The sequence below is a fragment of the Vombatus ursinus genome, unplaced genomic scaffold (assembly GCF_900497805.2).
Source record: "Vombatus ursinus unplaced genomic scaffold, bare-nosed wombat genome assembly UNPS02014818.1, whole genome shotgun sequence".
Lineage (NCBI taxonomy): Eukaryota > Metazoa > Chordata > Mammalia > Diprotodontia > Vombatidae > Vombatus > Vombatus ursinus.
Genome location: NW_020954596.1, coordinates 57,095,894 through 57,115,261, shown reverse-complemented (window position 1 = coordinate 57,115,261; position 19,368 = coordinate 57,095,894). Strand labels below are relative to the sequence as shown.

Sequence of the window (19,368 nt, the reverse complement as noted above, 5' to 3'; positions counted from 1 at the left end):
TTTGTTTTTGTTTTTTTTTTTTAATTTTTAGGCAGTTGGGGTTAAGTGATTTGCCCAGAGTCACACACCTAGTAAATGTCAAGTGTTTGGTCTGAGGCCAGATTTGAACTCGGGTCCTTCTGACTTCAGTGCTGGTGCCCTATCCACTGTGCCACCCAGCTGCCCCCTGAGATAGGGTTTTTAAGCATGACAACTAAAAATGGCTGGATCACAAAGACAAGTATTCTTGGGTCTTAGATAAACATCCAAATCATTAGGGTAGTTGAGCCTTGTGGTTGTTCACCAGGGCTTAGAACCAAGGTTAACATAGCTGGGACTTTTGGCTCGAGCAGCAGCAGGGAACCAGATTTGGTTCACTTGGCTGTTAAAAGCACAGGAAATTGTTGTTACGCCAAGCTCAAGGCACAGCTTTCTTGTTGGGCCTTAGCTCTGGAAAACAGGGTGTCTCCTAATAGTATCTTGACATATTTAAATCTTGCCCAGTCTTCAAGGCTCACCAAAATTCCTGCTACCAGTTTCTTCATTTGGCCTTTGTAAATCACTTGAGCCCATTCCCTCCTTTGAACTCCTTAAAGTATATATTATTTATACTGCTTGTTTAACATTTCTCCACGTTGCTTTGTATTGTTTAGCTCTCTTCAGTGTCTCTAGTTAGGTTATAATATCCTTGATGGCAGGGATTGTCACATATACCCATCTTTCACTATAATAGGACACTCACTTTACAGATTTTTGCCTTAAGGCACTACAGTAAAATGTATACCTATTGTAGTATTATTATTATGATTTATTAATATAATATACCTATTCTACTATGACTGTTTTTCACTATATACTGAATACTTTTCACCATTATAAACAAATTCCTACAGCAATACAAGGATATAAGACATCTCCAAAGGCCTCGTGATGAAAAATACTATTCACATCCAAAGAAAGAATTATGGAGTTTGAATGCAGATCAAAGCATACTATTTGCTATTTTTTTTCCTTCTGTTGAGTTTTGGTTCCTCCTATTGGTTCTAATTCTTACTTACAACATCACTAAAGTGAAAATATCAGATTATGCGCCATGTTGGGGAGGGAGGGGGAGAAAAATTTTAAACTCAAAAGCATATGGAAGTGATTGTTGATAAATCAAAATAAATTAATTAAAAAAATAAAATAAACTCCTATACAGAAGGGGCCTGAGAGACAGTCATACATGGAAGAATACAGTGTAAAAGAGAAACTTCTGGTGTGCATCAGAAATAAAAGAGTGTGCCTCTATTCCCCCAAGACCTGAGCGACAAGTCTCCACTGAGACTTATCATTTGTTCATTTTTACTTTGTGTTTTTGTATCGAGTCTCAGAATGAGACATATCATAATGAGGGTTTACCATCCTCTGCATTACTCTTATTTCCACAGTGTTTAGCAGAAGATTGACTCTGTTTCCATCCTCTTTCCATCTCTTTATGCATATATCATTTTTTTTCTCCTTTCATTAAGCATTATGAATTTAACAAGCATTTGTGTATTTGAGTGAAAAAAGAGTGACTGGCCATCAGTTAAGGAATAGCTGAACAAGTTGTGGTATATGAATGTAATGGAATACTGTTGTGCTATAAGAGATGATGAGCAGGCTGACTTCAGAAAAACCTGGAAAAAACCTACATGAACTGATGCTAAGTGAATTGAGCAGAACCAGGAGAACATTGTACACAGTAATAGCAACACTGTGCAATGATCAACTGTGATAGACTTAGTTCTTCTCAGCAGTACAATGATCCAAGACAATTCCAAATGACTCAGGATGGAAAATGCTATCTACATCCAGAGAAGGAACTATGGAGTCTGAATGCAGATCTAAGCATACTATTTTCACTTTTTTTGTTTTTTGTTTTTTTCTTTCTCCTGGTTTTTCCCTTTTGTTCTGATTCTTCTTTTACAACATATCTAATATGGAAATATATTTAATATGATTGTATGTATATAACCTATATCAGATTGCTTACTGTCTTGGGGAGGGGGTGTGAAGGGAGGGAAGAGAAAAAATGTGGACATCAAAATCTTATAAAAGTGAATGTTGAAAACTAGCTTTACGTGTAATTGGAAAAAATAAAATACTGTTAAGTAGGGGGGAAAAAAAGAAAAAAGTGACTGAGAGAGAGGGAGAGAGTTGGGATCTAGGAGTACACCACAGTTTTTCCCATTTAAATGAATTGAAACAGAGTTTTCATTATGCATATTTTTTACCTTCTAGACAATTGTCATGAGGCAGATCTTGTTTGTATAGCAAAGAATGGATGTATTTATTTTATAATTCACCAGAGCATCTAACAGTACAGTGTTTGCTAGGCAGTGGTTAATACAAAAAGAAAAATAAAGCATTTATCACCTTCAAGGAGACTATAATCTGTTGGGGGAATAAAGCATATACATGAATTAAATAACAATGATTTCAGAGAGAGCACTAAAGATTTGGGGATTCAGGAAAGTTTCATGTAAGAAATAATAGCTAAGCTATGTTTTGAAGGGCCTTGAGACAGAGATGAAGAAGGGAGATAGTCCAGATACCTGTTTAAAAAGTCAGGTTATCTGAGTCACTGGTAGTGCCACTTTCTAACGTGTGATACGGTCATATTATTCTCCCTGAGTGGCCTTCTTCAACTTTAGAAAGTTTCATTTCTTTTAATGTATATTTGTGAATAGCAGTATGAGCATGCCTAACCCACACTCCTTTGAAGGGTATTTGTTAGCTCACGACTTGACACTTTTATTCTTTTTTCTCTTTACTGACTCATTTTCAGTTATCCATTTTGTCACCTTCCAGTCTCTGATTGTCTTCTTACTACCTGTATGTTCATAATGTTTTGTCACTTTTATATTGTCATAGTGTGTGTATATATACACACACATTGTTTTTCTAGTTTAGGGGCTCTTATCATTATTTTATGTCATTGACTCTTTCAGCAGTCATTCTGGCGAAGTCTGTGAACCCCTTTTCAGAATAGTGTTTTAAATGAAAAATTAAGAAGCCTGTTGATGAGGGTGAAAGAGGAGATTGTAAAAGCTGGTTTGAAGCTTAACAAACAAAAAAGTAAGATCTTGATAACTGGTGCCATCACTTCTGGCAAATAGAGGGAGAAGAAATGGAAGCAGTGTCAGATTGTATATTCTTGGCCTCAAAGATCACTGCAGACAGCAACTGCAGTCATGAAATTAAGAGATGCATGTTCCGGCCACTCCCGCCACCCAGAGACCGCTGAACCTTCCCCCTCCTCTGTCTGTCCGCCACTGCCACTCACTCTGGGCACAGAATATTCATGTCATGGATAAAATTGAGCTGGTACAGAAGGGCAAATTGGCTGAGCGATATGATGACATGGCAGCCTGCATGAAGTCTGTAACTGAGCAAGGAGCTGAATTATCCAGTGAGGGGAGGAATCTTCTCTCTGTTGCTTACAAAAATGTCATAGGGGCCTGAAGGTCATCTTGGAGGATTGTTTTAAGTATTGGGCAAAAGATAGAAGGTGCTGAGAAAAAACAGCAGATGGCCCGAGAATAAGAGAGAAAATTGAAACCAAACTAAGTGATATCTGCAATGATGTACTGTCTCTATTGGAAAAGTTCTTGATTCCTAGTGCTTCACAAGCAGAAAGCAAAGTTTTCTATTTGAAAATGAAAGGAGATTACTACCATTATTTGGCTGAGGTTGCTGCTGGTGATGACAAGAAAGAAATAATGGATTAATCACAACAGGCATATCAAAAAGCATTTGAAATCAGCAAAAAGGAGATGCAACCAGTGCATCCTATAAGATTGGGTCTGACCTTGAACTTCTCTGTGTTCTATTATGAGATCCTGAACTCTACAGAGAAAGCCTGTTCCCTCGCAAATACAGCTTTTGATGAAGCCATTAAATGAAGAATCATACAAAGATAGCACACTAATAATGCAGTTACTGAGAGACAACTTGACATTGTGGACATCGGACACCCAAGGAGATGAAGCTGAAGCAGGAGGAGGGAAGAATTAACCAACCTTCCAACTTTTGTCTGCCTCATTCTAAAATTTACACAATAGACCATCTGTCATCCATGCTGTCCCACAAATAGTTTTAGTTTATGATTTAAGACAGGTTTATGTTACTTCTATATTTCCCTTGTGGTTTTTATGTTTAATATTAGGGGAGTAAAGCCATTTAACATTTGGGGAGTTATCTGTTTTCATCTGAGGTGGCCAATATGGGGATATGGAGTTTTTATACATGTTTTACATGTTTGGCATAGTACGTTTGGTGTGATTTCACAAGGCCAATGTTAAAACAGTTTCCATGTCTAAGCAAAGAAAACTGCCTGCATACTGGTCCATCATGGTAGGGGGATAAAGGGATAATTGGTTCCAACCACAGATGTAGTTATTGTGGATCCTTTAGGGTTGGAGCACTCATGGCTCTGGTAGAAACAGATGTCCCATAGATATTATATGTCATTCCAAGTGTATCTGTGGAATACACAGTCTCAATGTGTACACCTGTATGATTGCAGTTGCAAAAGTTTTCCTTAAGACAAAGTTTTAACCCAGTCAATTTACGCTGGAGAAGGGTAGAAACAGTTCACATTCCTTTATTTGTAAAGTTCCCTGCTGTTCACTTTCATTATTTTTGCTACACTCATTTGTATTTAAATGGTTTAGGCAACCTAAGAACAAATGTACAAATAAAGATGCAGTAGAAATGAATTGCTTGATACTCATGAAGTCACTGTGTATCAAGCAGAGCAGTAAAACAAAAAACCTATGTATTTCCTTTTTTTTTTTTAGGTTGTTTGCTTTTGTGATTTTTTTTATACTTGACTAACATGTGCTGTAAAAATAGGATAACAGGGAAATAACTGGAGATGATGGCTAGCTTTGTTTAATGTCTTACGAAATTTTCACAAATAATCCAAGCATAATTGTTAAGAACGTGTGCATTAAGTTGATGTAAGTGGAGTAAAAGTTTTGTGAATGGACTTTTCAACTACTTTCTCTACAGCTTTTCATGTAAATCAAATCTTTAGTTCTGAAACTTCTCTAAAGGAAAATGTACATTTTGAAGATTTACTTCCCACTTGGTAGCTATATATATAATGGGCTTTAAGAAAAAAAGCATAAAAATTATCAAATGGAAAAAGTTCCATTGTTCCACTACCTTGATTTTCAGTTACTCTTTTAAAACAAAAGGTGGTGGTCTGAATAAAACCATATGTTCTACTTTAAAAAAAAAAGGCATTTTCCTTGAAAGGAAAGCTATAGCAAATCTGGACAGCATAGTAAAAAGCAGGGACATCACTTTGCCAACAAAGGTCCATATAGTCAAAGGCATGGTTTTTCCAGTAGCAATGTATGGCTGTGAGAGTTGGATTGTAAGGAAAGCTGAGAGCTGCAGAATTTAGGCTTTCAAATTGTGCTGCTGGAGAAAACTTCTGAGAGAACTTTGGACAGCAAAGACATCCAATCAGTTAATACTTAAATAAAGTAGTTCAGGCTATTCACTGGAAGGTCAGATACTGAAGCTGAAGCTTAAATATTTTGGCCACATAATAAGAAGACTGGGATTCATTGGAAAAGACCCTGATGTTGGGAAAGATTGAAGGGGATGGCAGAGGTTACACTAGATGGATAGTGTCATGGGAGTAACAAACGTGAACTTGGACAGACTTCAGGAGATAATGGAGGGTAGAAGGGCCTAGCATGTTATGGTCCATGGGTTCACGAAGAGTTGGACATTACCAAATGATTGAACAACAAAATATATAGGATTACAAAGGAAATCAAAGGGTAGTGAAAAGAAAATCTTATTTTTTTTTCCTATCCAAGGTCATAGACCCCATAAAATCTACCTGTGGACCCCAGTTAAAGATTCCTTCATTTCATTATTGTTTGTCTTTCCATGTTCTTAAGTATCTTTGTATTTTTTCATTTTTAATGGGCTATTACATTATAGATAGCCAAAAGTGAAATAAGCTGCTTGAAGAGGTAATGGGTTATTAGACTTCTTTAAGCAGAGACTGGGTAATCCCTTGTCATGTGTTTTATCTTGGGGATTCTTGATTCTTCAGGACTAAATCCAGGGTTGGCCTGATAGACAAGCATGTATGTTTAGTTTACTTCTTTGATGTTATTTGTTTTTTGAAATGGAGTTTTGAAAGCTTTAAAGTTTAATTTTTAAATTAAAAAGTTTAATTTTTAGTAAAATTAAAGATATAGATGGAAAGATACTTGTATGTGTACTGTGTTTATAAATAGTTTTCTCTTGTGTGTTTTATTCTAGACCATTCAAAGAAAATTTGGGGCTATAACAAATGATTCAGTCAGTTTTCTTGGAGAGAGTCTCCAGCGAATTGGAACAAAGTTTAAAAGTTCATTGGAAGTAATGATGATGTGTTCAGAATGCCCAACAGTATTTGTGGATGCTGAAACGGTAAATTGTCACATATGGGCCCAATACAAGGGGTTAAAAGTCTTCATGTAATGAAAAATCTTAGAAAGCTAAAAATGCCTTACAATGAAAAAAAAAGGGATGTGTGTGTGTATACATATATATGTGTGTGTGTGTGTGTGTATGTATGTATGTATATATATGTATATATAATCTTGTCTTGCCATTTTTAGATTTGTTGGCCTAACCCATCCATGAGGCCTATCCAGATTACCCCAACTACTAATGCTTGCTTCCCCAAGTTACCTTGTATTTACTTTATAAATATTTTGTATATATGTCATGTCTATATTGTTTCCCAAAGCTCCTTGAAGACAGGGAATCATTTTATTTTTTATTTTATACTATTAGAATGTAAGTAGGTAGTATTAAGTCCAGAGTCGCACAGCTAGTTAGCAGCAAAGTTAAAGTATACCACCCAGGTTTTTTGACTCCCAGACCAGTGCTCATTCTACTACAGCACAGTGCATAATCTAAAATGGTCTTCCATAGACCTTTCTCTCAGTACTTTGGGAAAATAAGTAGGTAGGCTAGGGCAAACCCTAGGCAGAATTTTTCTTTTGCTGTCCTGCATTCCCTTTTATACATTATTCTCAGTCCCCACCCCCAATTAGGTACCTAGCATTCTCATCCTGTGTTGCCATCCCCTGTGTCTAAACTCTATTCGGGTCATTCACAATAAGAATAAATGTCTCCCTTCAAGGCACCTATTTTGTCAATCTCACTTTCACAGGTTATGACAATGCAGCAAAAACTCAGTTCTCCCATACCTCCCTTCCCACTCCAAACCCTAGACCTCTTAGTTTGGTTGACGGTTCTTCGTCTGTGATGACCACACCTTCACTTACCTTCTACCAACATGGTTTGGCTCCTGTGGCATTGAGTATCTGATGCCCCCAGTTTCCATTTTTAACCATACATTTCTATGTGCACCTTAGGGAGTTGTTGGCACCACCAGAAATGGGAACTCCAAAACCCTGTGCTTGAACATGGAGATGAGATTAAATTCTTACGGGCTGTTCTTCTATTCTTAGACATTCTTCCCAAGGAACAGGCTATCTAAAACCTATCAATGGAAATTGAGAAGCTAGCAAGAGCTCAGCCCTTTCTAGTGTCCAGATTGAGGTTGAGTCCCTTACTCAGGACATCCTGCAGAACCACATGGTGCTCCATCTCATTACTGCCTCTGAGGGGATCGCCTGCACTATGATTAACCAATCTTATTGCTCATGTATCAACAGATCTGGGGATTTCTAAACCTCCCTACACAGACTCCAGTACTCATTGTCTCATGTCAGTACTCAATCTTTCTCCTCATGGGACTTGACCATGTGACTTGCTTGGCTCGGGGCGGGGGGGGGGGGGGGCGGGGGTTTGGTGGTACCATACTCTGCCTCCTGCTTTGTGTCCTGAGATTTATATTTTTGTTCAGATTCTTACTTGGTGCTCCTTCCTTTCCTTTACACTGGCCAACTACTCCCCTCTAATGTCTGTGTGAGTAGATTACTCCTACCTTCAATATCTCAGCCTGGATCAAATTTTCTCTATGTAACTGGCAAATCAGCAGGCTCTTTGAGTCCTAGGTCAAATGGGGTTAATGTTAGAACAAAGGGACTCCTTTTGTGACTATAAGTTCTGCCTCTCAACACTGATGTTTTTGAGTTGTTTCCTTCAAATGTTTTCTGTAAAATCCCCCACTGAAGAGAAATCAGCTCATACCCTAAACCTGTTGCAGCTTGGCTGATATAGTCCTGTCCCCCTTGTGCACTATGTAAAAATCATATAAAAGCTAAAATGCCACAAGCCTGTGGGTCATTGCACTGACGGAGAGTCTTAGACCCGATTTGTTTCTGCAACCACATGCCTTGCTAAATAAATTATTGTCTAGATGTAAAAATAATAAATGAATGAAGAATGCCTCGTAATACCTGAGTGACACCAGCATATTTCTGGATTCAGTTAGTGGGTATTGGGTATCTTGGGGGAGTATTCTGGCTTTCTTAGCCTTCCTAAAGAAACTTAAATGGACCTTCAGCTGCTCCATTTAAGTGTAAGGCCATTCCTACTCGAAAGAGAAAAATGAGCTCAATAACTCTAGGACATGCATCCCTTGGGTAAGCAGAGGTAATCCTGATACGCCTTCAGCTACAAATTTTTAATTTTGTGATCATTACCAAATTGGCAAACCATTCAAAAAATCTTTTTGTTTTTACAGTTGATGTCATGTGGTTTGCTAGAAACACTAAAGTTCAGCGTGTTAGAATTGCAAGAACATCTGGATACGTATAATGCCAAAAGAGAAGCAGCTGAACAGGTGAGTCATTTCAAAGAGCGTATTTTCTTTAATAGAAAGGATAGTTGCTGATTTGCCTTTGGCCATAAATTTTAAGGGGGAGTAAAATACCTGGGATGTTAGATTTAGACTCTAATCTCTTGAGTCTTTACTGCTTTCAAACACAACTCCTTCTTCCTATCTAGTTGGGTACACTGGGGGGGACACTTGAGATTTTGTAATGGAGCAGCTAGGTCTCCTAGGTCTCTCTAGGCTAGGTCTTCATAGTAGTTGAATACTACTGACATATACTTCTTAAAGCTATAATTTCTGCAGAATAGACCAACTAAGTAGGTAGTTATACAACTGAAATTGGGGTAGTTAACTCCTTAAAAGGAAAGGAGAAGAGAATAAGCATTTATATAGTGTGTACACACCAGGCCTTGTGCTAAATGCTTTACAAATATTATTTCATTTGATTAAAGGAGGGAATGTGCATTATAGAATTTTAAGAAAATGACATTCTCAATAATAGTGGTACTCCTAGACCATGAGCCCTTCCCTTTGGTATGTATGTGTGGCTAATATAAAGACTGATACTATAGATTACTGACTCCTGCCATCTTCAGCAGTTCAGCGACTCCTATGATCTCACCAATGCGGGTAATCTCTCCATCAATGGAGATCACAATCCATATGCTTCCTGATTCTATGTTAATTTTTGTCCATGTTCTTCTCAGAGATGTTTCACCTCATGTGCCAGAGACTTTCTTCTAGGTCTTATTAACATCTGAAGATGTTAGTGGGGCATCAGGCTAGCTGTTACCCTTTTCTTGAAACACATGACTAACTTCCATCCTTTTCTAACCATATCCTTCCTCAATGAGGTTTAGACCCTTAAGCCATTTCTTGAACACCAGTCAATACTGAAAACATATGATAGCTTGCTTATACCTACCATGAATGAATGGAAAAATATAATACTATGCTTTGCACTGCTGTTACAAATAGAAAAGGGAAATCATGCCCATTCTAAGAGGGGCAGATAGCGTATATGAGAGGTCTTGGCTACAAGTGGACAACAACGACAACAAGCATTTATTAAGCAACTATTCTGTGCCAGGCACCATTCTAAGCACTAGGAATAAAAAGAAAGTCAAAACCAGACCTTCCCTCAAAGAGCTTATGATATAATGGGGGTGACAGTGTGCAAACAGTTACTCATAAACAACATAGGGTAAATTGAAGATAATCTCAGAAGGAAAGCACTTAGCATTCAGTGGAATCAGGAAAGTTGTCTTATAGAAGGTGACATTTTAGCTGGAACTTGAAGGAAGCTTGAGAAGAGGAGAAGAGAGAGAATGCCAGGCATAGGAAACAGCCAGTAAAAATGCACTGAATCAGGAGGAGGAATGTCTTGTGCAAAGAGCAGCTCTAAGGCCAATGTCATTGGATTGTAGAGATTGTGGAAGAAAGAAAGGTATAAGAAGACTGGAAAGGGAAGAAGGGTTCAGAAATGAAGGGCTTAAATGCCAAACAGAGGATTTATATCTAATCCTCCAGGTTCTAGGAGCCACTGGAGTTTATTGAAAAGGTAGGTGGCTGGAAGGCTAATATGGGAATCCTCAAGACTTAGATTATTGTGGAATATTCCTGGAAAGGTAAGAGTTGTGATGAAAATGGTATTTGTGCAAGCTGTCTACAGAATGAAATGAAAAGGCAGGAAGATCTTTGCAATGACCATGGTCAGGGGTGGGAAACCTGTGGCTTTGACTGAGTCAGTCAAAGGGCCACACTTGAGGACCTAGGGGGCCACATGTGGCCTCGAGGCCTGGAGTTTCCCACCCCTGACCTAGGTCATTGGAGGTCTCCAGAGCTTCTTAAATTAAAGGTCGTGAGTAGAAAAAATTTAAGAAGCCCTGCTCTAGACTAATAAGTCAAATGTAGAAATATAGGAAAGAGGATATTATTTTGAGACATTTGTTCAGGGATAAGTTGTACTAGATGGACTCTGAGGCCCCTTCCAACTCAGATTCTATAAATTGGCAGTATAATTTGCCTTTTCTTTGAGGACATTAAAATTAGTATAGGAGCCCTGGCGATGTACAAGAGCTTCAGTGCTACAGCTGAGCCTAGAATCGAGGGCTCAATCTGAGTTTTCCTTTGGGATGTGTTCCTTCTCTATTTGACTTGAATTTTTTTTTTTATAGTTTTATTATGCTATATTATAATAATGCTATATTATGGTATAAAGCTGCTTGGTTTCTGGACACTTGAGGCTCTGGGATACTTCACCTGTTGGAAGCTGTAATTATGAGTACTTTTTTTTTCTTTTTTTTTTAGCAGACATCAACATGATTATGAAACGTGTTGAGTAAACAAACTTGATTGAAATCTTGAGCGCACTACAGAGTACTCTCTGTCATTCTGGCGTATAATATAGCTAGAGATTTAGTGAGTTGACTTTGTAAGCCAACACCCAGCTGTTTGTTTTACACATTCCCCTCAGTGCCCATAGTGCAGAAGCTTTTCTTGTATTGATTCATACATTTAGAGCAGGGAGAGGAACTCTGAGATCATGTAGTTCAACCCCTTCATTTAACAGATACAGAAATAAACCACCAGAAAGCTTAAGTGACCTGCCCCTGCCCATGGTCACAAAGCCAGTTTCACCAGGGCTTAGCTGAATCCTTCACTGGTATCTGCCAGACTAAAATTGTCTCCTACTTTTGTGAGGGTGACATGGCAGGGCCTGGGACCAGTAGGGGAGGAGGGGAGAAAACACCAATAATCAGTGTAATGAGAATACAACGTATGTATTGTCAGACATACATTGCATGTTATTTTGCAAACAAAGGATTGATATCTTGGGTTGTGGGAAAGATGCCTTTTTAAGATTTAAAATTATTACTATTGGTGTATTTGCTAATAGTGACAGCTTTAAAAAAAAACAAGCACCTACCTTGTTTCTGTTAGACAGCAGTCTGTGAATAAAGATAATGCATAATCTTGTGATAGATGTCTACTGTGTAAGTTGATAGTAAGAAACTGCTGGATAGTATTTGACAATAGTTTCTGTCAGCCTTATCTCACTAGGAATGCACAACATGTTTTTCTTCAGTGATGCTGTCAAAAAATAGCCCACGGACCACTTCAGTCTGAATGTTTGGGGTAGAGGTCCAATCTGGTCAAAAGTCCTGTTTTGAAATAACTGAGATCAGGCCTCATTTTCTATTCTTTACATGTTGAAAGCTAAGATAGAGGTGAAAATGTTACTTTTATTGGTCATTAAAATATTTCAGCTAAATATTGTAAGCAGGTTTTTTCCATGCCCTGGAATTTTGCTCTTTAATAGTTTCGCACATTCTGAATATGTTACATAGGACTGAACCAATCTACCCAGTGAAAACTGATGGTTAACATTTTTTCCTACTATATCCATTTGATAATATATTTTCATCAAGCAATAATGTGTTAAATGTGTATGACTTTAGGAGCAGGAAAAAACAAAGTGTACTCACTGCATAGCAAAAAAATGATCAGGTCTACATCTGATTTTTCAAGCTAAAATGTTTCTTGACACCCATGATTTTTTTTTCTTTGTTACTAGATTTAAAATGGATCTTGGATTCTGTGTCACTAATTGAAACTGACACTAGTGTTTAGAGAATTCCACTTCTGATAAGCAAACAGACCTAGTAAATTCACTAAGGAGTCTTTATTAAATTGACCAGATGAGAAATCTCATTTTTCATTTCCCAGTCTTACATCTCACAGAGGTTAGATATAGGTCATGAAGATTTCCAGTGAAATCTACAGGGTAAAGTGGACTATTTACTGATCTCTGTGTCTTGAGGTAGACAGTCAAAGAAGCTTTACCATGTTTGAATTTGTACTTCAGTTTCAGCAATGTGTACATTACCCTACTGTTACTGAATACAATTCTGCATTATTAAATAAAGTTGTAATCAGAGCTTCATTTTACTCATGTTAAACAACATTTTAAATTTTAAATTTATAATATTTATTAATTCTAAATAAAATTAAGATATTGTGATGTTTTTATCAGAAACTATATACATCTGAGGAAATACTTTTTAACCAAATGTATGAGGTCATGTTTAAGTGCTTTGAAATCTGATATTTAAATCTAAGACAATGGTATTCCTTAAGTTTAATGGACTTCTTAATTATACTTATCCCCCATGTGCTTGATTCCCTGAAGTTAAAAAAAAATTAAATCAATGATTGCAAAATTTTTTCTGAAGATTATAGAGGTTAATTATGTTTTAACAGGAGCTTTTCATCTGGAGAGGTTGCCTGTCATAGTAGTCATCCATCACTTGTTTTGGAGTCAGTCAGAAGACTTGGCTTGGCAGCCCATTTTCCCCATATCTATCCTACATGACCCCAATTGGGCAAAGTCACTTAACCTCTCTTTTATAAAGTATTAGGTGATATATCTAAATGAGCTTTATTTCCTCTCTTTCAATTTTCAGAGAAATGGTTGCAGTTATTTATCCTGCATATGGATGGACAATATACCAAGGAAAAAAATACCAGTGTAGTTGTTGATGTTAAATTATCCAGCTAAAGAGTGGGATGACTGTAGTTAAAGAAAAAAAGTAATTATCAGGCCATCTCTAGAGCACAAAATATCTTCATATATGCCAAGTGCTATGATAGAATGGAAAGAGCATTCGATTTGAAGTCAGGAAGACCTGACCTCCAAACTTTACTAGCTGCCAAGCTACTCTTTTTTCTACTCTCCGAATCAGTTTTCTCTTCAGTAAAATGAAGTTCCATTGAGCTGTAAAATAATAGTTACTTGAGAGGGTTCTAATAAGGTATGGTAAGTGTCTTACAATGATGGGTGTTGTTATGTGACCCAGCCTACGTTGGTGAAGCTACTTTACTCAGCATTACTTATCCTTTTTTTTTTTTTTCCTTGTAGTGGTTAGAAAATTGCAAGAGGACATTTGGTGGTGGTGATAACATGTATAGAAATAACACAGATGCACAGGTAAGTGTCTTATTCTCATTTTCTTGGTACATTTCTAAGGCAAGTAAAAATACTCGTGTTCCAGTTCTTGTCTGATATTCTTAGAAATAATAAAGAATATTTGTAAAGCTTCTCATTTTAGTTATCAGAATCATCTTTGTGAAAGTTAGGTTCCCATGAAATATTGGCTTAGTAATGAAAATTTCACTGTAATAAAAATAAGCAACCAGTTTGTGATATGAGGTTTAATAATATTCAGTATATAAGCTAGATAAAAATCTGTGTACCAGTCAGTCCAGGTCTTTGAGTGCAGCCGTCTCTAGAAGAAAAGGAATTAGTATTCTGCATCAGTACCTGACAAATACATTGTCTAGTCCAAAAACCAGACCTGAAATTAGCACTGTAGAACTATATTATAGCCTTTCTGATGATGGAATTCTAGTTGGACACTTTGCAATTTGCTCATATAAAAGTTCAGTAAAAAATACAAATGGGCTGAATACATTACATTAAATGGACATTATCCCAATTAATTTTTGCATGGGGGGAAATTCTGTCTATTTTGCTTTTAACAATCGAAAGAAATTAAACAAAATTGTCAATGTAAAGTTTAATAAACTTCCTACTCCAAAGAACAGTGTTGAGGAGTTTGGATCAGGCTAAGAAAGGACATTTTTTTTTTTCCAAATCTTCAATACTTTCCTGCTTATTTTGGAGAGAAAAATAGCCTGAAGAATCATTTTATATATACAAACACACACATATACGTGTGTGTGTGTGTGTGTGTGTGTATAATATCTTGATCAGGGATGTTAAGTGGGAGCATATGAATTAGAATGAAATACTTTTCACTTTCTTTGAAAAGCTATATGGAAAATAGTCATGCTATAAAACTAAAGAGAACTGTTCCAGGTGAGAGAAGAAAGAAGGAAACGGACAACAGCAAGAGGGAAGAAAAAACTGTCGGTAGAGAGCAGTCAGCAAAGGCAAAATTTGGGGACTCATTCACCGGGAACCATTATGGTTGGGAGTGATTCATTGAACTTATGACTGTGGGATATTTGGGACTATTAGGTACTTATTTATTTTGTCCTCACTCTCAATAAAACTTGTTAAAACTAAAACTTTAAAAACAGGAATAATATAGAGATGTGAGTTTCGATATCCTCTTGTGCTGTTCTTAATTTGTGCAAATCACTGATTATTTTTAGGAACTGATTGGGGAGGGGGAGTCATTCTCTGCATATAGTGTATTTTCAGATATTAACTGATTTGTGGAACTCGTTTCATAACATTCTGCTTTGCCCTTTTAAAATTATACACTTGACTTTAAAAATACTCTAAGGTTCTACTCTCTCTTATTTTATGAAAGTCAGCTCATAACCTATAAATTAAAGTTATTATTGTTTTAGATGTATTTTAAAAGGCTATCATTTAATATACATAAAGGTATACTCATTTTTTTAAAAAACACATATGCTTTCTGAAAACATGCAGGAGTCTAAACTAATAAAGATTAAATGGAAAGCTAAAACAACATTAAAATTTAATTCACCTTTCAAAATTAACACTAACATATCTCCTATTTATATGTTTAATTCATTTTTCATTCATATTTAATTCATTCAACAAACATTTCTTAAGTGTTTATAAAACATCCTTATCCTGAAGTTCTTAGTCAAGTAGGAGTTAAGATGTGTATACACAGATAATAGTTATCCTCTTCTAATATGCATAATATTTGAAGCATTTAAAAAGATATGAAAATTTCAAAGTGACCATTGGCTATTATGTACTACTCTGCTGATAAAGGATTGAAAATACAAATACTAGGAAAATAGAAAATATGAAAATGTAAAGTCATTTCCTGACCAGGTATTGATAACCCCAATACAGTAAATCATCTCTAAATAGCACATATGATATATGCTCAGTGATCCAGACTGTACTAGCAATTCACTTAAATTCAGAAAGGCTTCTGTGTTGTGGTGCTCTATATTCATGATAACAAAAATTGGACAGAAACTTAAAGTTTAGGAAAACCTATCTTCATTGACAATGTAAGTAACTAAGAAATAAATATGTAAGTGGAAATGCTTAAACAATTTGAGACTATTCATTTTTCTTATATTGGAATACTTTTAGAAGGTAAGCATCATTTATACAATAAAAATTTAGATTTTAATTTTAAAATTATTCTTTTCTGTAAATGAAGGCAAGTGGCCTCATCTCATTTTAGTTCCTGATTTTTTTTAACACTGTCAAAAACCTAGCTAAAAATAAGAACATATCCAATACTATTCATGATAAACAATTTATGAGTGGTCTAACTCTTTAAGATTTTATTTTACTGTTGTTGGCTTTTATATTTTATGTATTTAAATAACAATACACCAGATTTTCATTGTAACTGTCAAATTGTATTTTTTTGGCAAAGCAAAAAGACTAGTTTCATTCTGATTGCTTGATAATTTTCCTTTGGGGAATAAATACATTTCTTTCAGTTTGCCTGGGACATCTATGACCCTAGTTAAAATGATTTCCTACACTAATTCTTGGTCTCTTTCTTCCTTTGTATTTTTTGTGACCCGCTCACCTTCTTGCTTAGCAAATGGAAATTCTAGCAGTAAGTGAACTGTCTTGATTTATAGACTTACTTAACCATGTCAGACAACAAACTGGTCTTCATCTGTCTCTTGTCCATATGTGACATAGTAATGTTCTTGTCATAGACTACCTTAAGAATAGTGTGTGCTTCAGTTTTGCATAGCCCTAACCCATGAAATGCTGGTCCTACATTGATTAATGGAATTTCATAATTAAAGCTAACTAGCAGTGGCTTTTTCTAAGAAATTTTTAATAATTATTAAAAATGCACATGTTAATATCATTTTCTTACTTCAATGAGGATATAAAATTTGGGGGAGTTGATAAAAATTCATTTTAGAGAAGGAAATGATTATTCTTACTTCTGAGTAAGAATTCATTTAGTTTTTGTTTGCTTTCTCAGGCAGCTGTAAGTAAATGCAATGGGATGTGCTTTTTCTCTATGGTGAAAAATAACTTCTTTATATTTATAAGTTGTTTTCTTGAATTTAAGTATTACATGGGCACTATGTCTTTAAGCACTCTGCATATGGCCTTGGTGGACCAACATTATTATTATGTTGGAAATGTGCTTAACTCTAAAAATAAAATAGCCTGTTATCAGTGGTTCATCTTTAAGTATTAATTATAAATTGAGATTCCCTAAGCATCTTTCATCTGCCTTTAATCAGCTTTACACCCTATTAACTTGTCAAAATTTCCTTCATTTCCTTCTCTGCAGTAAACAAGTAACTATTTACAAATTCTTTGCTGGAAAGCTGGCTAAAATGTGTCTTGTCATATGTTTACAGAAAAATAATTCCAAAACCTTAATATAATGTTGCTTATTCCTAGGAACTGGAATTGTGTCGAAGGTTATACAAATTGCATTTCCAGTTGCTACTTCTGTTCCAGGCCTACTGTAAACTTATCAGCCAAGTAGATACAATCAAAAATGAAGCAGAGGTAAAAAAAAAAAAGATAAAACAAAACCATGTATTTGTAGTTTACATATATATTCGATCACTGTTGGAACGGTCTAATTATTAAAAAAAAAACTACATGCTAGTTAACTATCTTGGTCAAGTTATACATCAGTTGAAATGAATAATTTCTCAGTTCATGAAATAATTTTTGTTTATTACTTCAAGACATTAATATTCAAGAAAACATTCAGTAAGATAGTAACCTATGGAAAAAGTTTCAAGGATTCTAAATATCACAATTGTAATCATAGATAACTCCTAATCAAGCAGCAAACAAGGAACATCAAGATAAATCAAGAGATGAAATTATATTATAAAGCCTCAAACACATTTCCCATGGCTTCTGATCAGTGCATTGTGCCTTCCTTAGTTCCATTAGTGCATATGAAAATATGAACATGTTAAAATCAATTTGTAATGTTAGAAATAATTTAAAGGGGCTTTAACTCTTAGTTAATAGATTGGATGAAAGATTTTGATTTCCATTTTTTTCTGGAATCTGTTATAATTAGTCATAAGTTATCTTTTTTTTCTACTTTGTTAAAAAATAATCTGTCAAGGATCATTAAGATTCTGTGACATTCTGTGTACTTCTTTTTAGTGCACATATATTACACTCAAAACCAGCCTAATCCATTCTCTAAACCTATTGTAAATAATGTGCTGGATATATTGTATGTGTGTGTGTGTGAAAGAGAGAGAGAGAGAAATCTGAGATCAAATGATATTATGATTTTAAAATATCCCCTGGTTACTGTACAAATTAAAGCTGAGACTAAACTTGTTCTTCATCATATATGTAATAATCTCTGTGGTGTAGTAGTATGAATCCTGGCTCTGCTACTTACTATTTGAATAGCTTTGGCTAAGTTATTGCACTTTTTAGGGCCTTGCTTTTCCCATCTATAAAATGCCAAGTTGCTTAATGTCTGCTAAGACTATGTTCTTAGTAGACGTCATTACCTTATACCAGGGGTAAGCAATTTGCGGCCTCAAGGCCACATGTGACCTTCTAGGTCCTTGGGTGCAGCCCTTTGACTAAGTACAAGTTTTACAGAACAAATGCTTTTACTAAGGGGATTTGTTCGATGAAGTTTGGATTCAGTCAAAGGACCACACTTGAGGACCTAGGTCCTGACCCCTGCCTTATACCTTATACCTTATACCTCCAAAATCCTATGATCCCACTCTATGTAGAGGATCTAATTTCATAGTACATTTATAGAACAAAAGAGAGAACAAATATATTTAATCTGTACTGTATTAGGAAAATTTGGTTAACATTCAAACTGGTATCCTTAAAGAGCCATTTTTAAACAGATTTTTAAAGGAAATTCATTTTTTTGCTATAAAGTTTATTTTTATAACTATTATAACTTAAATCTGCCTTCTGTTATATACTGAAAAGTTATGAAAGGATTATTTGTTTTAGGTCATTAACATGTCAGATGAACTTGCCCAGTTGGAAAGTTTTCTTCAGGAGGCTGAAGCTGCCTCCGAGAACATTGAAGAGGCTGATGTACCTGAGGCTGCACAGGCAACAATAGAAACTGCCATTCATTCTCTCATTGAAACTTTGAGAAATAAGGAGTTTATGGCAGCAGTAGCACAAGTCAAAACATTCAGGTAAAATATGAAGTCACTTGGAAGTGAATCTTTTAGAGCTAGGCCAAAGTAACATACCACTGGCCATTTAATGACATTACGTCTTTCCGTGCTTCAGTAGTGTAAAGGACACGGCATGAACAAAGTTGACTGTAGTCTTTCAGATGAGGTCCCTGGTAAGCAGTGGCAGCCTGAAATCTGAAAGGAGTGCCGGGGCAAAGACCTGGGGTTGCCAGTAGGAAAAATAGCTGCTATTTTTCTGTTGTATCATGCTGCATCACCACCTATATCATGTGTTACATGGGGTTTTATGAGCTTGCCCAGGCCTCTTAGCCACACAGAGATGGGAAAATATGATAATAGATTAATGCTGCCTGTATATCATTTCTGAAAGTGAAATATTTTCACCACGGTTTTCTGAAAGTTAACTTTTTAAAGATATAATATCTATA

At 35.8% G+C, this 19,368-nt stretch overlaps 1 protein-coding gene and 1 pseudogene across 11 annotated transcripts in view; both read left to right on the top strand.

Annotated features, from left to right (window-relative positions):
* Positions 1-19,368, top strand: part of FRYL (FRY like transcription coactivator) — a 290,501-nt gene that overhangs the window by 269,104 nt on the left and 2,029 nt on the right. For 9 of the 11 annotated variants that reach the window (XM_027835975.1, XM_027835981.1, XM_027835979.1 and 6 more), the window contains 6 exons: positions 6,298-6,447; positions 8,681-8,779; positions 13,692-13,760; positions 16,348-16,365; positions 17,181-17,291; positions 18,744-18,937. In XM_027835975.1, coding sequence (XP_027691776.1) covers positions 6,298-6,447; positions 8,681-8,779; positions 13,692-13,760; positions 16,348-16,365; positions 17,181-17,291; positions 18,744-18,937 — 641 coding nt within the window. The remainder of the gene's footprint in view (positions 1-6,297; positions 6,448-8,680; positions 8,780-13,691; positions 13,761-16,347; positions 16,366-17,180; positions 17,292-18,743; positions 18,938-19,368) is intronic. The other 2 variants (XM_027835982.1, XM_027835978.1) reach the window with 1 other exon arrangement.
* Positions 3,313-4,020, top strand: LOC114023369 (annotated as a pseudogene).